This window comes from Nicotiana tabacum, chromosome 9 (genome assembly GCF_000715075.1).
Source record: "Nicotiana tabacum cultivar K326 chromosome 9, ASM71507v2, whole genome shotgun sequence".
In the NCBI taxonomy this organism is placed as follows: Eukaryota; Viridiplantae; Streptophyta; class Magnoliopsida; order Solanales; family Solanaceae; genus Nicotiana; species Nicotiana tabacum.
Genome location: NC_134088.1, coordinates 101,854,733 through 101,875,381, shown reverse-complemented (window position 1 = coordinate 101,875,381; position 20,649 = coordinate 101,854,733). Strand labels below are relative to the sequence as shown.

The following is a 20,649-nucleotide window of genomic DNA, read 5'->3' as shown; positions in this document are numbered from 1 at the left end:
ATTGATAGTTGTGACTTGGATGGAACTACTCAAATTATGGTACAATACTGGGTGATCATAAACGTAAGTTGATGGAAACTATAATATATATGTTGGTGTTCAAGCTGAAATTGATGAAAAAGGGCGAATTTTGCCCCTCAATTTTATGGCACACCAGTTCTAGGAAGTATCTGCAAAATTGGTTTATCTCGCGCTGTTGCATGGAACTATTGGATTTTGTTGAAGAATGAGTAAAAAAATTAATTGGCAGTCATGAAACTGTAATTTGATTGAGTAATGCAATAACTGGTGAACTTGAGCACAATGTAATTTAAAAGACTACTATCTTGATTTGTGAGTAGTAATGTATTGCATCTTTGATCAGGGAAAGATGGTTGTTTTTGTGATTCATTCGGTCGTAATATTTCCCGAACCCGAATACTAAATTTTTTAAGGCTGCAGAAAGCTGCAAAGCAGACGATTGGATTGGAAAGCTAGGAACGACTATATGCCCTTTCAAGGTAATATGCATTCAGTTTGCTTTCCCAGAGATGGTAGATTGGAATGAATACTAAATTAGTTCAGCAACGGCTTAGTCATAAACCTTGCATCACCTAAAATGCAGCTTATTCTTCTTCTAAGTAAGACCAAGAACAACAACAAATAACATCACTAATTGAAGAAAACCAAAGTGGAGTATGAAAAGAGAGAAAATAGTATTCAATCCATAGACCAGTACTAAAAAGGTTCTGGAGGCAGCTGTTGGAATATACACGCATCAAAAAAGGGATCAAGAACCACAACCACAGAGACAAACTTTCAACCATATAAAAGTTCAAGATTCAACACCACCACCACAGAAACAAAACTTTGCGCCCAACCATTTAACAAAGCCACTTCCATCCGACGCCGAAAAAGTACTTAAATACTACAAAATCCCATAAAAAGCCTGATAAGAGAATAGGCAAAATGTTCATGTACAGCCCTTCTCTGGTCTTTCACTTTTTTCGTTTATACCTCGGGCTCAACCGTCTCATACTCTACGTCCTGTTCCTCGAATTTCACAGCCACCAAGAACCTTATGCTTACCTATCAAAATAAGAATACATTGACAAGGTCAGTAACACCATGTAAAATCTTCAGCACAAGAACCATTCTTTCTTTTATCAAATCATTTGTAAGTACCTGCTGTGGATCATATACAGCATACTCATTATACTCAAGGGGGCTGTCCTTGTACTCCGATGGAATCAACTTGCCACAAGGTACTTTAATGTCATCCTTCCACACGAAATGTTCCGACTCATCAGTTTTCTTCTTGCCGAGCCCTTTGGCTCCAATCTTCTTCTCCTCCAGGGATTTAGTATCCTGCATTAGTGCAAATTGGACATTTAATCCAAACACTAATTTTATAACATCTGCAGATCTTAAGATCAATTTTCTCATATACTACCTCAGGTGGACTTGAGAACTCTTGTATTTCTTCTCCCAGTGAAGCGACAGCCAAAACCAAGAAACCTTCTGGCCTATCTACAGCTGTGTAACCATATCTCGCTGCTTCTGCTGCAGCATCTGAGCATACAATAGCTCTTCCAAACTGCAAACCATAAATGCCAATGAATGTGTCTATTACCTAAACAAACAACTTAGAAAATAACATGATGCTTTCTTTTGGGAAGTGTGTTTGCCCTATATACCATATATCCTGGTGCAGGAAGTGCACAAGTTGCTGGCAAGAACCCCATCTGCAAGTGCCTCGATAGATTTGAACTCCTTGTCCCTGTTAGCAAAAGTAATTACTTGTTATTTTAAGGTTAATCCATTCACTCAGTCTTGATTAGTATTCCCTAACAGGCAGAAATAGTCAACAGCTAACAAGATTGGATCATGCAATTACTTACCACACCATAGCAGAACCTTGTTCGGCAACTTCTTGATGTCATCAAGAGAGGGGCATGCACTTACTTCAACAGCGAAGATGTTATCAACCGATACACCATAGCTCTAAAGAAACACAGATAACTCCAACTCAGATCAAAGCTTATATATTCATGATAAATCGGATGTCCCAAAAGGATAATCTCTTAGAAGCCGATAGAAACTATCTTACAGTGTCTCCAACTGTGACAGGTTCATAAGTTTTCTCGAGGTACTTCACTATCATTTTGTAATCATCTGTCTCTTTCTCTAGCGGTGAAACAGAACAACCTAACTTCACATAACGGTCAAAGAGAGGATCGTCTAACGTTGAGCCTGACATATCTCCTATAAGGCGGGAGGCAGTATTGATATCTCGAATAGCCTCATAAGAAGAAGCAGCCTTGAATTTGCATAACACAAGAGGAACACATGAATATATTTTCAACTGAAGGATCTAAGAAAGAGACTCAAACCTGTGAACAAAAAATAATATGCAATTTACATGGTCTGCAAGTTCTCCAAAGTCTTTAAATGACAAGGGCCTCGTAGTTGGCAGGAGAGTAAACCATCTTTGGCTGAAATCAGCCCAACTGGCCTCCTCTTGTTTCCCTGTCTCCTTCGAAGATTTCAATTTATCCACAAAATACAGGAGGATTTCCTCACCTGCGCAGTTAAAAAGTAAATTTCGCGAATGCCCGATCTCCAACAGAGAATGCACCAAAGGAAAGAAAGACGTACATCTTTTTAAATGAAAATCAGTAAGCATTCCAACAGGAACTTCAGGTGAATCATACCCCATTTCCATTAAAGCATACCTTCATTCGACAGACAATAGTCACTTTTTGTGCACATGTAAACAAATTAGAAAGATAGCCGTGAAGAGACTCACCGGTATATCTCCTGGCTGCAAAGTACTTTCATAAAATTTGCTACCTTTGGATCAAGCTTACAATGTGCAGCAGCAACCCCTAGTTGCCTAAGTCCAAGCCCTCCGTGCCTTACTTCAACACCGTCATCCTACAAATTCACGACGTCTTATGTTAATCTAGGTAAAGGAAACAAACCAAACATGATACCACAAAATGACAAGAGCACGCACAATATCAATAGGGAAGAACTTCAAATGTTTCTTCTGAATCTTCTTTTCTCTTTCCCAGGGTTCAAATTCATTTCCTGTCAGTTCTTCAAAGAGCTTTGCAAATTCCTTAATAGCATCATTCAAGTTTTCCCATTCCTCTAGCTTGTCATCTGCTCTGAGGCTATCACCTATTTTGCCCTTTTTGTAATAAAGGTGCAAACGGTTCTCTCGTGCCATAATAAGTTGCATAATGCAGAAGCTGCACCATTTTAAACGATCAATTCGTTACTAAGTGCAAATTACCAAAAACTATAACAAATACAACAGCTCTCGAGCAGTACTCATTCATATCCCTCCCTTGATCACAAACAGTCAAAACGCAATTGTACAGTACGCCATCTTTCTCCAAAATTGTTCCACCTTCATCCTGCAGCTTAGTGTCTTTATGTACACCTCTCTTTCCAAACACTTTAAGCTACAACCAAGACAAGGCACTTCTCAATATAAAGCCAAGTTTGGAAGATGAGTAGAATCCCAATCTAAAATTTAAAAAAGACAATTAGACGAAAGCCAAACCTCAGCTGCAACAGTTTCGAGTGCAACTACACTGGAATCTTGCTTGTCTAGCGCAATACCTTTACCATATACTGCAATATCACTGGCAACATCATACGCATCTAATGCTAGAGCTTCTTTTTTCTCGATGCTATCTGCCAACCAAGCCTCTCTCACAACTGGGATACTCCTCTCCCTGAAGAACAATACCTCCACGTCAAGATATAATTGCTAAATTAGTCTAATTCATGCAGAGTTCTTTAAATGTACGTACACTGCTTCAGCTACTTTAGATGAGCCACCACGGTCTCGCTCTGTCGGAGAAACTACGAGGCATGTTGCCCCTGCCCAAAGGAACCCTTTTAGTTTTTAGGGGTTCAATTAAATCCTAGCATTTAATTCATAATAAGATATGGACAATTACCAATAACAGAATTAGCCACTTTTCCTCCATTCTTCTCAATCTTTGTCTTCCAATATTGCTGTAGAGAGTAGTTTTTAGTAACTATACCAAATGATAATCTGATTCACCAAATAACATATTACATACATGGGTTCGAGAAAGACGGCCTGAAAGAGTAATCATCATTCCTGCAAATGGTTTGTCCTGTCCTGTAATTTCCCGCTTCAGGCGACTCTTGGGATCTCTATGTTTCTCGATCAGCTAGGAGATTATAATATGCACAAATTGTTAATTTGGCCAACATCCCGGAGTATACAACAAGTTATGTAAAGAAGAGTTTGGCTCATTACATCAGAGACTCGAGTTTTTCCAACAGATTCAGGTATATTTAGAGGCTCTTCTCTTCTTGGTGGGTCCCTAGTGCTGTAAACACAACTAGACCACTCGCTATATGCTCCCTGGCACTGATAACCATCGCCAGAAAACTCCAACGTGCCGCCACAAACTGGACAAGGGTCGAGAGGACCATAAAACAGTATGTCTTGGCTGTACAGAAAGAGCAACATGAGGAATGTACAATGATTAAATACGGCAACAGCAACAACTGGACTAGTAGAGTGTGGGAAATGTTTAAACGAGTGTCAAAAAAGAATATAACTTTTACCCACTAACAGAGTTGAGAAATTTGAACTGTATATCAGGTCACTTAAATAAAATAAAAAATCCTATATTACAGGTAATATTCTGTAACAATCATTAGTTTGGCAAACAGACATATGGTAACTAACCTATGGTTACAGGTAAAAAACAACATTGATATGTTAGTTCACTTAAAATCTTATTATAGGTAAGAAGTAATACTCCTCCCACTTTTAGGAGACACACTTCCCATATATTAGTACATTAATTAACACCATTTAAAAAAGAATGACGTCATTTTTATATTTAAAAATAATTTAACTTCAAAGTTCTCATTTTACCCATTTCACCTTTATGCCCACACACATATTATGGCCCTACAAAATACTACTACAAGTTTCATGAGTCTTAAAACTCCAAGTCAAATCAGCAAATCACAAAATTGAAACGGAGGGAGTATTCTGCAACAAGCATGATTTAGTACTAACCTGTACTAACCTTTTATAACAGATAAAACTACTAAACCGACAGTGTCGGTTCACTTAAAATCTTATTACAGGTAAGAAGCAATATTCTGTCACAAGCGTGGTCAGTACTAACCTTTTATAACAACTAAACCTAAAATGATAGTGTAAAACTAAACTAATAGCGTAGAAGATTTTTTACACAATTATATAAAACTTAAATCCAAAAAAGGAATAAAAAAGATTTAGGAGCAGATCATTTGCCAAACCATCTAGGAACAACAGCATCGTCAGAGACGGAAGCATCCCGGCCATTGGCTTCGAGAATTTCACGCATTTGTTTGATGGAGAGATGTTCGCTTGTAGCCTTACAAAACTTCTCAAATTCTGCTGCAATATCGGCGGCATTCGATTTTCCATTGGCCTGCTCATTGTCGCCTTCCGTTTTCGGCTTTTTGGGCGACTGCCCCGATTCTTGGCTCTTGCTTTCTGCCTTCTGCTTTCTTGTCACCTTCTTCTCCTCATCACTTGCATGAGGGTGACCCCTTTTCTCATGAACCTTCATATGCAAATATCCTTCGAAACTTAAAAACATTATAGACCTCTCACCATGTTCTCCTATACACTTTATACTTTCGTTTATCATTTTTGTACCTCATCTGATATAGCAGGTAACTTGCTTATTATTACCTAGGGTAATTATCTCACTGTTAAAAACAGGGGCGGATCTAGTGCAAACCGTATAATTGTACAAATTCTTAGTTTAGAACCCGTAACATAAAAAATGCTAGAATTGCTAGAATTTCCCGAACTCGGTAACTTTAAATCCTAGCTCCAGACTCCGGGTAAAAACTATTTCAGTTTTAATTAAGAGTAGTCATTGCTAAAACGTATCCCCTCTTTTTAGTTGGTGAAACTTTAATAGCCCATTGTTTATTTTCACTAAGAAAACCGAAATAAAAGCAGTTAGAACTGGCCATAAAAGAGTCACCCCTTAAGGAGCAATAATAGACACATAATTGAAAACTGCTATACTCATATACTAGCCTGAAACAGACTAACATAGTAATTTCCCAGCTCACATTCTGAGTATAACTAAAAGCAGAACCACTTGCCTGATATGACTCGCCCAAATCGCCGTTTCAAAATATCAACTGAAAACCCAAACGTTCTCAGATATTTCTTCAATGAAGTACTGTCTTAGGAAAGTACTTTAAAAAAATACAATACAACTTGCTTGAGATTGAGACACAATAATAGTAATAGTTGTTATACAAGAGTAAAGCTTTTTGATGAATTTTTGTCAACTTTAATGAACATGCAACCTACATGACTCAAAGAGAGCACTTCAAATCGTTTAAAAAGGGAAAAAAGAGAAGTAGAACAAAACCTTCATTTTCAAGATTTGACTTGGTTACTACTTGAAATTCAGAAGTAAAACTGACTCAGCCTCCGAATGGTGAAGAAAATTCCTGAAACTTATCAATTTCAAAGTTCCTTTATCTTGCAAATGACATCAGAAAATCTAATCTAGAGAATTATCAGAGCCGAAAATTTCAAAGATGTCTCTATTTTTACAGTTACCAAGAATAAGGCTGATGAAGAGAACTGAGACATGCTATAGAACAGACACGTACTTGGAATTTGGTCTGAAATCGCGGTTTGTCTGTCTCACTCTCACATGCAGATAACAAGTGTACTAGGATAACCTCTTTGGTTGACACGACTCTTTGCTGCATATTTTTACAGCTCCACCGCTACTGCATGTATTCTTATTCTGTCTTTGCTTCCAAAAAAGAGTTATACTTATCTTGATCCTAATTTCTTACGAGAAATCATCCATTTGGAATTTGTTTATGCATCTCTATTTTATCTTAAGGGAATCTCCTCCTTTTTCGGCGTCGTTGGTTCATTGTATTGAAATAATTAGTCTCTAAATTAAATCCCCCATTACATACTATTTTATTCGGTTGGTTGCATAACAAAAGATTCATTGTGCAAGTAATGTTGTGCCCGAAGAAAGAGCCTGGAGTAACAGTAAAATGGCTTTCGTGTGATCTATAAGTTACGGATTTGAGTACGAATCATAGAAATAATCACAAATATTTATGTTAGGGTAAGGTATTTACATCATACCCGTCGGAGTATGACCCTTCTCCGAATCTTAGGTGAACTCAGAATACTTTGTGTATCGACTATTTTTTTAAAAGTAATGTTGTGCTTAACTAGCGAGCATTAAGTTAAGCAAAAATTTATAATTATTTTATTCAAAATACAATATAAATAAAAATACTTATATTAATATTGTGAGATTAATTATTGAAAAAAATGACTGAAATATATATATATCTTTGTCTTATTAATCACCTCATAGAAATCTCTTCCTTTTTTTTTGGTTAAGCTGAAAATTTTATTTAATCAAGTGTAAATATGTACAACCACCCGTTCATTGGACTCTAGAATCAGGTCTCACAAAAATAACCTATCCTTCGTAACATTTAAGTTCCATAGTTGGAACTCAGACTATATGCTAACATGGATATCTATTTATCCTATCTAGTATTGCCCTCCATTTACAGTGTCTTTCTCCCATAATGTGCAATTGTAAGACAATTTCTCTAACTCTATCCCCTATTCTCTTTCGTTGTATTTTGAAATCTTCTAAGGTTCCTTTCCGTCCATATATGGTAGACTGCTGCTGTGAATGCACTCCCCAATATTTTCCATTGTATGTTCCTGCTCCTTGTTTTTGTAGACAGCCATTCGACTTCTTCCAGCCACCTGCCTATTTGTCTATCAGTAACAAACAAGCTTAGCAGATTCTGCCATATAAACTTCGAGTATGGGCACTCGAAGAACAAATGATCATGTGTTTCCTCTTCATCAGTTGTACATAGGACACAAGCCTTGGGCACTAGTACCCTCCCATTTGGTTAATCTATCCATTGTTGCTAATCTCTGGTGAATTGCCATCCACAAAGCGAATTGATGTCGAGGCAGAATGCCTTGTGTCATGAATAATGTCCTCCATGAAACCTTTGGAAATTGTGGTTGGATTGAAGTATATGCTTTGCTGATAGTGTATTTCCTCTGAGCAACATAAGTCTTCAGTTCTTGGATTCCAGCAACTAACCATTTTCTAGCCTCGAAAATCTTCCTCACCAACCAGCTAGCCTGTTTAGGTGTATCCATGTTCTCTAAGTCCTTCTTTATTTATTGATTGTGGATCCACCTGACCCAGAGTTTGTCTTTCTTTTGTGTGAATGCCCACGGAAGTTTGCCTATTGCTGCTTTATTCCATATAATAAAATTGATGATGTTCAGCCCTCCTGCTGCGTTTGGCCTACATATGGTGTCCCATGCAATAGGAGCTTTCTTATCTTCAGTACCTCTATGCCAAAGAAAGTTCCTGCATATTCCTGTAACCATATCGTGCGCCTTCTTTGGGAGAAGAAATAACTGTGCCCAATAAGTTTGCATTTCAAACGACACACTTTTAATTAGTTGGACTCTCCCTGCATATGATAAGAATCTAGCAGTCCAACATCTCACTCTCTCTGCAATTTTGTCTACCAATGGCATACACTGACTGATAGTGAGCTTCTTAGAGGACAATGGCACACCTAAGTATTTGAATGGCAGGGCTCCAGTGGTGAAATGCAATTCTTTCAGTATTTCATCCTTATATTGAGTCGGTACACCTACTACATACAGTGAGCTTTTCTCCATATTTGCTTGCAATCCTGAGACAACAGAAAACTGTTCATCATGAGATTAATAGACACCTTGTCTGCTCGATAACACATCAATAAGTCGTCAGCAAAGCAAATATGTACCACTCCCAACTTTTCACATTTAGGATGATAGTTGAAGTCTGGATTTGATTTAAGCTGTTTCAACGATTTGTTCAAATATTCCATCACCAATACAAAGAGGTAAGGTGACATGGGGTCTCCTTGCCTCAACCCTTTTCTTGCCTGAAACCTAGGTACTAATCCTCCATTAATCAGTAGAGCATAAGTAACTATTCTTACACATTTCATAATGAGATTAACCATTTTATATGGGATCCCAAGTTCTAGCATAAGATCTCTCAAGAAGCTCCATTCAACTGAATCATAGGCCTTTCTAATGTCCACCTTAATCGTGCATCTTGATGATACTGCTTTCTGTGTATATCCTTTGATCAGTTCATGAGCTAGTATTACATTGTCCAAAATGCTTCTCCCTTCTATAAATGCAGACTGGGAAGGCCCCACCAAGTAATCCACAACCATTTTCAGCCTAGCAGTAAGTATCTTAGCTATAATTTTGTACATTGTAGAGCAGCAAGCAATAGGTCTAACTCTTTTAACATAATTTGGATTTGCCACCTTAGGTATGAGCGTGACAGTGGTACAGTTGATCTCTCTTAGTAGTTTCCCTGTTTCAAAGAATTGCATTACTGCTTTTATAACATCTTCACCAATCACTTGCCAGTTTTCTTTAAAAAAATTCAGCTGGATAACCATCCATCCCTGGTGCTTTATCTATTGGCAAGTCTTGCACAACCTTTATAATCTCCTCTCTTGTCACATGCACTAGCATTTGTTGCTGCTGTGCAAGTGATAAGCAAGGGCCATCCCTGACTATGTTAATGTTAATTCCAGGCATCACTGGGGCAGCCTTTCCTAATAGCTTCTTGAAATATTGCATAAACTCCTGTTGAATCTGTACAGGCTCAGTTAATCTCACATTCTGTTCTGTACAAATAGAGATGGCTCTATTTCTTGCTTGTCTAGCCTTCACTTGTGCATGGAAGTATTTAGTATTAGAGTCTCCATGAGTAATCCAGATAGCCCTCGACTTCTACCTTAGGATCTTTTCATGGATAGCATCCCATTTCTCAATTAGCAGCAAATTCTTCTTCTCTTGCTTAATCAGTTATGAGTTTAAGTGATCATCATTCAGTTTAAGTGATCATCGTTCAACTTCTGCTGCTCTGAGGCCTCTATCACGACCCAAAATCCAACTAGTCGTGATGGCACCTAACCCATCCCGTTAGGTAAGCCAATTTCCAACTAACTAATTTCAATAATAATTATTAAAGCAATTTAAGCGAATAAGGATCCTGATCTTATACAATCCCCAAGAACTGGTAGTACAAATCATGAGCTTCTAAGAATAGAGTATACAAAGCGGAAATGAAATAAATACATAGTCTGTTTGAATAATACATAAACAGAGCTTTTATAAATCTAAGGCTACCCTGAACAAGAGGCAGCTACAACAGGAACGCAGTTACATCTTTAAATCCCGCAACCATCGAGCACGGCAACAACAGTAGCCAACATCTGCACGCAATGTGCAGAAGTGTAGTATCAGTACAACCGACCCCATGTACTGAGTAAGTAACAAACCTAGCCGTAGATTGAAAGTAGTGACGAGCTTCCACCAAGGTCGGGTCCAAAATCAATAGTCCACAACAATCCATAACAACATAATGCAAATAATACCAGAATTAACTCAGGGATAAAATACTCAGCCAAATAATAATTTCAAAAAAAAAAAAAAGTTCTTTCTTTCAAATACATCAGTGAAAACCCAAATCGTTTGCCGAATTTGCCAATAATTTGAATTATTTGAAAACAATAAATTTCTCCAAAAATGTTCTCAATAATAAAGAATATGTTTCATTTTCATTCCGGATATCCCGTGTAAAACAAATGCATCACTATGTCCATCTGTCAAAAATATGTGAGAAATCATGAATGATGCGATGTTGTATAGCATGAGGAAAAATACATCTCTATGCTTGTATGTCATGTGTGCATGCCAATGCGATGCAATTCAGTGATAAAATCATAAATAGCCTTTCGGAAAGAACATCACTCATATGCAGCCCCTCGGGCAAACCTCACAGTCACTCTTGCCACTCGGGCATACCTCACAATCACTCTTGCCACTCGGGCATACCTCACAATCACTCTTGCCACTCGGGCATACCTCACAATCACTTATGCCTCCCAGTCACTCAGCACTCGGCACTCGCACTCAGTAGGTACCTGCTCTCACTGGGGGTGTGTACACACTCCGAAGGGGCTCCTTCAGCCCAAGCGCTATAATCTGCACGGACAACTCACGTGCTATAATAATAAAGTATGCTGCATGCGGGCAGCCCCGATCCACACTCATCCTTAGAATCAGGCCCTCGGTCGATATCAAAACATGATGCGGTGTGCAGCCCGATACCATAAATATGCAACATGTTGCGGCGTGCATCCCGATCCCATAAATATCCTCACAAATCAGGCCCTCGGCCTCACTCAGTCATATACCTCTCAAGCCACTCGGGCATTTCAGTAAAACAGGGCGTTCAGCCCAAAATATTTATATGCATCAAAATAGAGTTATAAAACTGAGTTATGATATGCAATGAAATGAATATGACTGAGTATGAATTTTCAATTTAAAACAAATAATTTACCGCAATATGACCTCTGTGGGTCCCAATAAAACTGGCACATAGCCTCAATCATAATTTTTAATATGCTTTTCAGCTTAATTTCTCTAAATCATAAAACGCATGAGTCCCAATAATACTGGCACACAGCCTCAATCATGATTTTTAATATACTTTTCAGCTAAATTTCTCTAACTCATAAAATGCATGGAAAATGCCAAGATCATTTAACTACAAAATTCCACAGAAATAATTATGTCACAATTTTTATAGTGCACGTCCACACGCCCGTCACATAGCATGTGCGTCACCTCCCAACAATTCACGAAATAAATATATTCAGGGTTGATACCCTCAACTCCAAAATTAGAAGAGTTACTTACCTCGAACAAGCCGAATCCAATGTCGAGCAAGCTAAACAATGCTCCAAAAATCCCATTATGCGCGTATCAACTCGCGAACGGCTCAAATCTATCACAATTAATTTGATTCAGTCCACACAATTTATAGGAATTAATTCTATATCAAAATGCTAATATTTTTCACAAAATTCGAAATTACGCCCCAAAAATCACCCGTGGGGCCCACGTTTCGAAATCCGACGAACTCACAAAATACGACAACCCATCCAATTACAAGTTCAACCATACTAATTCCACTCAAATCTGACTCCAAATCGGTATTCAAACTTGAAAATTTTAGTTTGTGACATTATAGAAATTTCTTTCTATTTCTCTTGAAGATTCAATAATCTTACACAAAAAATAAAGATTAATTCATGGAATATAATCACAAGGGAGTTAAGAACACTTATCCCAAGTTGTGTGAAAAGTTTCCTCTCCAAAATCGCCCAAATCGAGCTCCAAAATGTCCAAAATGAGAAAACAATCTCGGAACCCTCGTTTTAAACACTGCCCAGGCATTTCCGCACCTACGGTGCCTGGGCTCTCACCTGCGCATCCGCATTTGCGGACAAAAATGCGCGCCTGCGAAAAATAGCCGGCCCTCTAAAATCTCGCATCTGCAGCGCTATTCTCGCATATGCGGGCTTCGCAGATGCGCATTCCCCTCTGCACCTGCGGTCGCCTCATGTCAGGCCCAGTCTGCATCTAGGCCAACGCCTTCGCACCTGCGGCCTCGCAGATGCGGCAAATTCCTCGCACCTGCGAGCAATGCCCAGTCCCAGTCTTGGCCGCTTCTGCGACTTATTCCACGCACATGCGGCTTCGCACCTGCGATCAAAATCTTTGCAGGTGCAATCACACCAGTAGGCAGCAGTTCTAGCATTTTCTTAAGTCCAAATTTGATCCGTTAATCGTCCGAAACTCACTCGAGGCCCCCCAGACCTCAACCAATGGTATCAACAAGCCCCATAACATAACACGTACCTACTCGAGGCCTCAAATCACACCTAACAATATCGAAACGACGAGTTACTCCTCAATTCAAAATCAACAAACTTTGAACTTTCAAATTCTACATCTTGTGCCGAAACACATCAAATCAATCCGGAATGACTTCAAATTTTGCGCACAAGTCACATTTCACATTACGGACCTATTCCAATTTCCAGAATCGGATTCCGACCTCGATATCAAAAAGTCAAACCCTCGGTCAAACTTCCCAAAAATTCAACTTTCGGCAATTCAAGCCAAATTCCACTACGGACCTCCAAATAATTTTTCGGACACGCTCCTAAGTCCAAAATCACCATACGGAGCTATTGGAATCATCAAAATTCGAATCCTAGGCCGTTTACACATAAGTCTGCATCCGGTCACTATTTTAACTTAAGTTTTAAACCTTGAAACTAAGTGCTCCAATTTATTCCAAAACCTCACTGGGCCCGAACCAATTACCCCCGGTAATTCACACAACAACTATAAAGTACAATTTGAAAAGTAAATGGGGAAACAGGGTTGTAATACTCAAAACGACCGGTCGGGTCGTTACATTCTCCCCCACTTATACATACGTTCTTCCTCGAATATGCCAGAGTTGTTTCCAAGCCATCAAATCACTGTTCCATCTTACCACACACGTACCCGGGGGTGAACCCACGTCACCCTATCCCACATAAGGCTTGACTACACAATGCAACTGAAATTCATTAATTTAACCTTAGCCAATAAACCTTGGAGTTTAATTTCCAACCTTTAAAATTTCTTTCAAGACACAAATCTTACATTTACACACTGTATAAGCCTGAACAAGCTGTATCATGCTATAGCCATAACCCCAGATATAATCACATTGCATACTACACAACTCGCATGCTCGTAACACCATTCCTGATCGCAATGACTACTCCAAAACCAACCGCATACTAGTATTAAACTCATATCGAACCAAACCTCATCCCAAAACCTTCGTACACTGTTGATGATAAAAGAAACACTCAGAATCTCGTAACCCCTTATCCGACCAATAAGTCATGGAGATCTCTCACCTCAACCGGAACCATAATCACTTTCTGAGCCGACTTTTAATATTATACTCCCGAATATACCGAAATTAAACCTGATAGTACCCATTCCATGTCTAATGACCTGATATTACTAAACACATTGTTCCATAGACATGCCTCACCAATATAACTCAAAGCCACAACTCGTGCCATCCGCGCACTTATACGCAACAATTCAAATGTACCCAGTCATGAAAAATGACTCAAATGAGAGAACTGCCCCGCCAGATTAACAAGTACCTCCACAACGAAACGCTGAAAATTCATCATACACCGTAGAACCATCACCCGATCATAACACAAGGTTCATACCTTAACATAACTCCGCTGCAATGCGTGACCCCATTCAAACGTTGGTCCATAATATATACCTCGAGCCACCCCGCTCAAAATCAATAACCACAGAGAGGCAAATGACAAAAATACCACACAAAACCTGAAAGGACATAACCATTACGCTATCAATCATGAAATATCCAAGTACTCATCACACTCAAATTCCGCTATAAAGCTCAACTAGAACCGCATCATCTGTGCACATAACCAATGAATCACAACTCTTCGTGGCATAAAGGAGTAACTGACAGATCATTTGAGAACACGAATAAGTTCAACATCAATCGAATGACATATCCCTCAATAATAGCAGTATGGAGCCAACCATTCCGGCTCGGTGTAGAATACACATCTTAATTGGGCATGCCTATGGACCCCCAAATCAACTCGGGTTACCCACAAATAGAAAAAACAATCCTTCCGAAAATCCATAATGACTGAATCATAACATATTTTATCATCTGGCTAGCTCCGGCCACAACTTCACAGTCCACAACCATGAAACAATCTGCTCCTAGGAACTCCCAATCTCCAAATTCATAGAACACGCGAATCACCATATTTGATTCCATCTCCACCTCCCGAATGCCTAATACTTCTCTCATACACGATCATCCCACGAGAAATACTTTAAAAGTTCTTTCTTGCCACTTGACAAAATTTGAATATCAACAGTCTATTAACCATGTGAGTACCGCAATACTAATTTATACATCCGTAAGTCAAAATACAATGCGCCTTCTGAAGTCTGACCCTTTCTCATACAACATCAAGTAATAATAGTATTCATCTAGTTATTTGAAACCGTCCATGTTGTCCAACATTCGTTACCTTCTCTTCAAGACTGTACTGCTACCTTGTACATGAAAAATCTAGCTTTCATACAACACATAACATATATCTTGTCATCATGTGAAGAGCACAAGAATCTTATTATCAACTTTGAGTCACCAATAATTTATATATCATTTTACTTAGAAACCTTTCTCTTGCTTCTTTCCAGGAGGAAATCACAATACACAACATGTTCTCCACACCGGTAGAAACCATCAAGAATACTTTGGAATCCATTTGCACATAATCAAGCCCTTAAAAACTAAATTTCTCTAACTCGACCAAGCCATGTAGGTCGCCAAGTCCAGGTGTACTGCCACAAAGCACCCGTAGAAAACCCCCACATCATAAGCACCCAAATAACCGATCATATCCATTACCATACTAATCCAACCTACTACCCAGTTGTCCTATTTTCTCCGAGTCCCTTCCGAATTTTTTTTCAGATTGATACTTCTTCTTGCTAAAATACCATGATCTTTAACCACAACTCACCCTACAAACCTTAGCATAGAACCACAATGCCCTACGGCCCATAATCAACTTGTATTCTTCTTAAGCACCTTCAATAATACCACAACTATAACACTCACTCAGAGAATATATTATGTGAATTTGAAATCGTTCTTCTTACCTTCCTTGCACAAAAATATAGAATCCATAGTCATATAGAATTTCCGCAAGTCCAGGCACCATCAAACACAAATCTCGTATTTTTTTTATCCATACATAAGTCCGGAAACATTCTCAATTGCTATATATAATTCTTAAACCCACTGGAATTTTTTCTCGGGAGTCACCCACTTTGCTCAAATCTAAATTGCACAGCTCAAATGGGCCAAAAGATACGTGTCCCATTAGCATAACAACATTCAAAGAAGTAACTCTATTCTAATACCCCCAAATCATCTGCTAAGCTCGTTATCATTCTCTTGACACTCAAGTCAACTTTCTCAACCAGATTCGAATTCAAATCTCCATATGCGCCCCACTGGCAGAAAAGAAACCCTCCACTCATATCATAAGGAACACACCTACATAGATTACTCCGCAGGAGATAATCCACATGCTTAGTCTCAAATTGGCATCTTGTTATACCCTTTTGCAACCACAATTACTATAAAATCACTTAATCTTTCTAAGTCCAAACTCATTAACCAGACACGAGAATTTAATTTTCCCCAAAATTTAACTACGTGAAAGATCTTTCAAAGTATTCACACTCGAGATTGTACGTCACATCAAAACGAAAATAAAGCACCCAATGGCCTTCCTTTACATTTCAAGGAAACACTTCTCGTCACATTCAAATCGTCTTAACACATCCCGCAGTTACATCATACTCATCACAAAGCCATTCCATCGTTCATCGAGCTACAAATTCCACCTGTAGGGTCATTACCGGACATATGAATCCAAATGTACAGGTTACAACTGAAGCTACCGAGCCTAAGCTGCAGTCTAAACCTGGCCTCAAGTCCTCCAGACTGGCCCATCACCAAAACACAGAATACTCACCTCGAACCTCGTTCATAGAATCACAAGCCGACGATGCACAGCTGATACCGAGCGCTCATGTGCGCATACGAATATGTGAAAGGAATTCAAAGAGTTTATTTCTCAAGCTGAATAAATCTCGCACGATAAGGAAAGAAAGATGGGAAGTATATATCCTAAATTCCCTATAGCCTCTCGAAGATAAGTATGGACGTCATCATACCGATCTGCAAGACTCTACTAGAAATCTTGCAACTGTTCCTTCAATTCTTTCAACTCTAGCGGGGTCATGTGTCACGACCCAAAATCCAACTAGTCGTGATGGTACCTAATCCATCCCGTTAGGTAAGCCAGTTTCCAACTAACCAATTTCAATAATAATTATTAAAGCAATTTAAGTGAATAAGGATTCTGATCTTATACAATCCCCAAGAACTAGTAGTACAAATCATGAGTTTCTAAGAATAGAGTATACAAAGCGGAAATGAAATAAATACATAGTCTGTTTGAATAATACATAAACAGAGCTTTTATAAATCTAAGGCTACCCTGAACAAGAGGCAGCTACAACAGGAATGCAGGTACATCTTCAAATCCCGCAACCATCAAGCACGGCAACAACAACAGCCAACATCTACACGCAATGTGCAGAAGTGTAGTATCAGTACAACCAACCCCATGTACTGAGTAAGTAACAAACCTAGCCGTAAATGGAAAGTAGTGACGAGCTTCTACCAAGGTCGGGTCCAAAACCAATAGTCCACAACAATCCATAATAACATAAAGCAAATAATACCAGAAGTAACTCAGGGATAAAATACTCAGCCAAATAATGATTTCAAAAAAAAATATATTAGTTCTTTCTTTCAAATACATCAATGAAAACCTAAATCGTTTGCCGAAGTTGTCAATAATATGAATAGTTTGAAAACAATAAATTTCTCCAAAAATGTTCTCAATAATAAATAATATGTTTCATTTTCATTCCGGATATCCCCGTGTAAAACAAATGCATCACTATACCCATCTGTCAAAAATATGTGAGAAATCATGAATGATATGATGATGTACAGCGTGAGAAAAAATACATCTATATGCCTGTATGTCATGCGTGCATGCCAATGCAATGCAATTCAGTGATAAAATCATAAACAGTCCCTCGGGCAGAACATCACTCATATACACCCCCTCGGGCAAATCTCACAGTCACTCTTGCCACTCGGACATACCTCACAATCACTCTTGCCACTCGGGCATACCTCACAATCACTCTTGCCACTCGGGCATACCTCACAATCACTCATGTCTCCCAGTCACTTAGCACTCGCACTCAGTAGGTTCCTGCGCTCACTAGGGGTGTGTACAGACTCTGGAGGGGCTCCTTCAGCCCAAGAGCTATAATCTGCACGGAGAACTCACGTGCTATAAAAATAAAGTATGTTGTAGGCGGGCAGCCCCGATTCACACTCATCCTCACAATCAGGCCCTCAGCCGATATCAAAACATGTTGCGGCGTGCAGCCCGATCCCATAAATATGCAACATGCTGCGGCGTGCATCCCGATCCCATAAATATCCTCACAAATCAGGTCCTCGGCCTCACTCAGTCATAAACCTCTCAAGCCACTCGGGCATTTCAGTAAAATGGGGCATTCGACCCAAAACATTTATATGCATCAAAATAGAGTCATAAAACTGAGTTATGATATGCAATGAAATGAATATGACTGAGTATGAATTTTTAATTTAACACAATAATTCACAGCAATATGACCTCTATGAGTCCCAATAATACTGGAATATAGCCTCAATCATGATTTTTAATATGCTTTTCAGCTTAATTTCTCTAACTCATAAAACGCATGCAAAATGCCAAGATCATTTAACTACAAAATTCCACAGAAACGATTATGTCACAATTTCTATAGTGCACGCCCACACGCTCGTCACCTAGCATGTGCGTCACCTCCCAACAATTCACGAAATACATATATTCAAGGTTCATACCCTCAACTCCAAGATTAGAAGAGTTACTTACCTCAAACAAGCCGAATCCAATGTCGAGCAAGCTAAACAATGCTCCAGAAATCCCATTATGTGCATATCAACTCCCAAACGGCTCGAATCTACCACAATTAATTTGATTCAGTCCACACAATTTATAGGAATTAATTCTATATCAAAATGCTATTATTTTCCACAAAATTTGAAATTACGCCCCAAAAATCACCCGTGGGGCCCACGTCTCGAAATCCGATGAACTCACAAAATACGACAACCCATCCAATTACAAGTTCAACCATACTAATTCCACTCAAATCCGACTCCAAATCGGTATTCAAACTTGAAAAATGACATTATAAAAATTTCCTTCTATTTCTCTTGAAGTTTCAGTAGTCTTACACCAAAAAAAAAGATTAATTAATGGAATATAATCACAAGGGAGTTAAGAACACTTACCCCAAGTTGTGTGGAAAATTTCCTCTCCAAAATCGCCCAAACCGAGCTCCAAAATATCCAAAATGAGAAAAAAATCTCGGAACGCTCGTTTTAAACACTGCCCAGGCATTTCCGCACCTGCGGTGCCTGGGCTCGCACCTGCGCATCCGCATTTGCGGACAAAAATGCGCGCCTGCGAAAAATAGCCGGCCCTCTAAAATCTCGCATCTTCAGCGCTATTCTCGCATTTGCGGGCTTCGCAGATGCGCATTCCCCTTCGCACCTGCGGTCGCCTCACGCCAGCCCTAGTCCGCATCTGCGCCAACGCCTTCGCACCTGCGGCCTCGCAGATGCAGCAAATTCCTCGCACCTGCGAGCACTGCCCAGTCCCAATCTTGGCCGCTTCTGCGACTTATTCCACGCACATGCGGCTTCGCAGGTGCGATCACACCAGTAGGCAGAAGTTCCAGCATTTTCTTAAGTCCAAATTTAATCCGTTAACCGTCCGAAACTCACTCGAGGCCCCCCGAACCTCAATCAATGGTATCAACAAGTCTCATAACATAATACGGACCTACTCGAGGCCTCAAATCACACCTAATAACATCGAAACGACAAATTACTCCTCAATTCAAAATCAACGAACTTTGAACTTTCAAATTCTACATCTTGTGCCGAAACACATCAAATCAATCCGGAATGACTTCAAATTTTGCGCACAAGTCACATTTCACATTACGGACCTATTCCAATTTCTAAAATCGGATTTTGACCTCGATATCAAAAAGTCAAACCCCCGGTCAAACTTCCCAAAAATTCAACTTTCGACAATTCAAGCCAAATTCACTACGGACCTCCAAATAATTTTCCGGACACACTCCTAAGCCCGAAATCACCATACAGAGCTATTGGAATCATCAAAATTCGAATCCGAGGTCGTTTACACATAAGTCCGCATCCGGTCACTATTTTAACTTAAGCTTTAAAGCTTGAAAGTAAGTGCTCCAATTCATTTCAAACCTCCACTGGGCCCGAACCAATTACCCCCGGCAATTCACACAACAACTGTAAAGTACAATTTGAGAAGTAAATGGGGAAATGGGATTGTAATACTCAAAACGACCAGCCGGTTCGTTACAGTCCTCCCTCAATTGTTTGAGCTTCACGTTCACTGATGAGTATTTCCTTTGTAGTCCCCTAGTATGTGTCTCCAGCAGTTTTAGCTTCCTACAAATGGTGTACATAGTGTGCCCTTGTATTGCTTGACCCCATATATATTTCACTACTTCCTTATACTCCTCCTGTTGCAACAGGAGATTCAATAATCTGTATGGCTTCTTAACAGGCACCCTATGTATTACAGTTTTTAATAGAATAGGTGTGTGGTCAGAGCATCCGGGCATTAGATAGATTGCTTCAACTCCTGCATAAGACCAGAACCATTCAGCATTACCAAACACCTAGTCTATATGACTGTATATCCTATCTTCAGCCCTCCACTTATTACTCCATGAAAATTGAGCCCCTTTCTTGTTTATTAGCCCTACACCAATGTCACTGATGCATTGCTTGAAATCAAATACTTCAATTTGGTGCA

At 39.3% G+C, this 20,649-nt stretch overlaps 1 protein-coding gene across 4 annotated transcripts; it reads right to left on the bottom strand.

The window, feature by feature from the left end:
- Nucleotides 1-671: 671 nt before the first annotated feature.
- On the bottom strand, nt 672-6,815 carry LOC107798183 (protein ADP-ribosyltransferase PARP3-like). 4 transcript variants are annotated; one of them, XM_075221957.1, is made up of 19 exons: nt 6,429-6,638; nt 6,154-6,192; nt 5,308-5,597; nt 4,286-4,481; nt 4,083-4,196; nt 3,957-4,014; nt 3,807-3,876; nt 3,554-3,728; nt 3,319-3,452; nt 2,999-3,236; nt 2,789-2,916; nt 2,638-2,714; nt 2,402-2,562; nt 2,090-2,299; nt 1,881-1,983; nt 1,677-1,759; nt 1,433-1,576; nt 1,165-1,347; nt 672-1,068 (listed from the first exon to the last, which is right to left on the bottom strand). In XM_075221957.1, the coding sequence occupies exons 3-19, from the start codon at nt 5,373-5,375 to the stop codon at nt 991-993; spliced, it is 2,220 nt and encodes a 739-aa protein (XP_075078058.1). In that variant the 5' UTR covers nt 5,376-5,597; nt 6,154-6,192; nt 6,429-6,638; the 3' UTR covers nt 672-990. The 4 variants fall into 4 exon arrangements, with proteins under 4 accessions (XP_075078058.1, XP_016476640.1, XP_016476647.1 ...); XM_016621154.2 differs by lacking the exons at nt 6,154-6,192; nt 6,429-6,638 and adding an exon at nt 6,676-6,815; XM_016621161.2 differs by lacking the exon at nt 6,154-6,192 and having other exon boundaries at nt 6,429-6,639.
- Nucleotides 6,816-20,649: the final 13,834 nt, after the last annotated feature.

Bases quoted from the DNA above. Each gene is read 5' to 3' on its own strand.
- LOC107798183 (XM_016621154.2), bottom strand. From the start codon at position 6,777: ATGCAGCAAAGAGTCGTGTCAACCAAAGAGGTTATCCTAGTACACTTG. The intron at 3,237-3,318 runs GTACTGCTCGAG...AAAATGGTGCAG, and splicing joins CAAGGGAGGGATATGAATGA to CTTCTGCATTATGCAACTTA. The intron at 2,563-2,637 runs GTACGTCTTTCT...TTAACTGCGCAG, and splicing joins TGATTTTCATTTAAAAAGAT to GTGAGGAAATCCTCCTGTAT.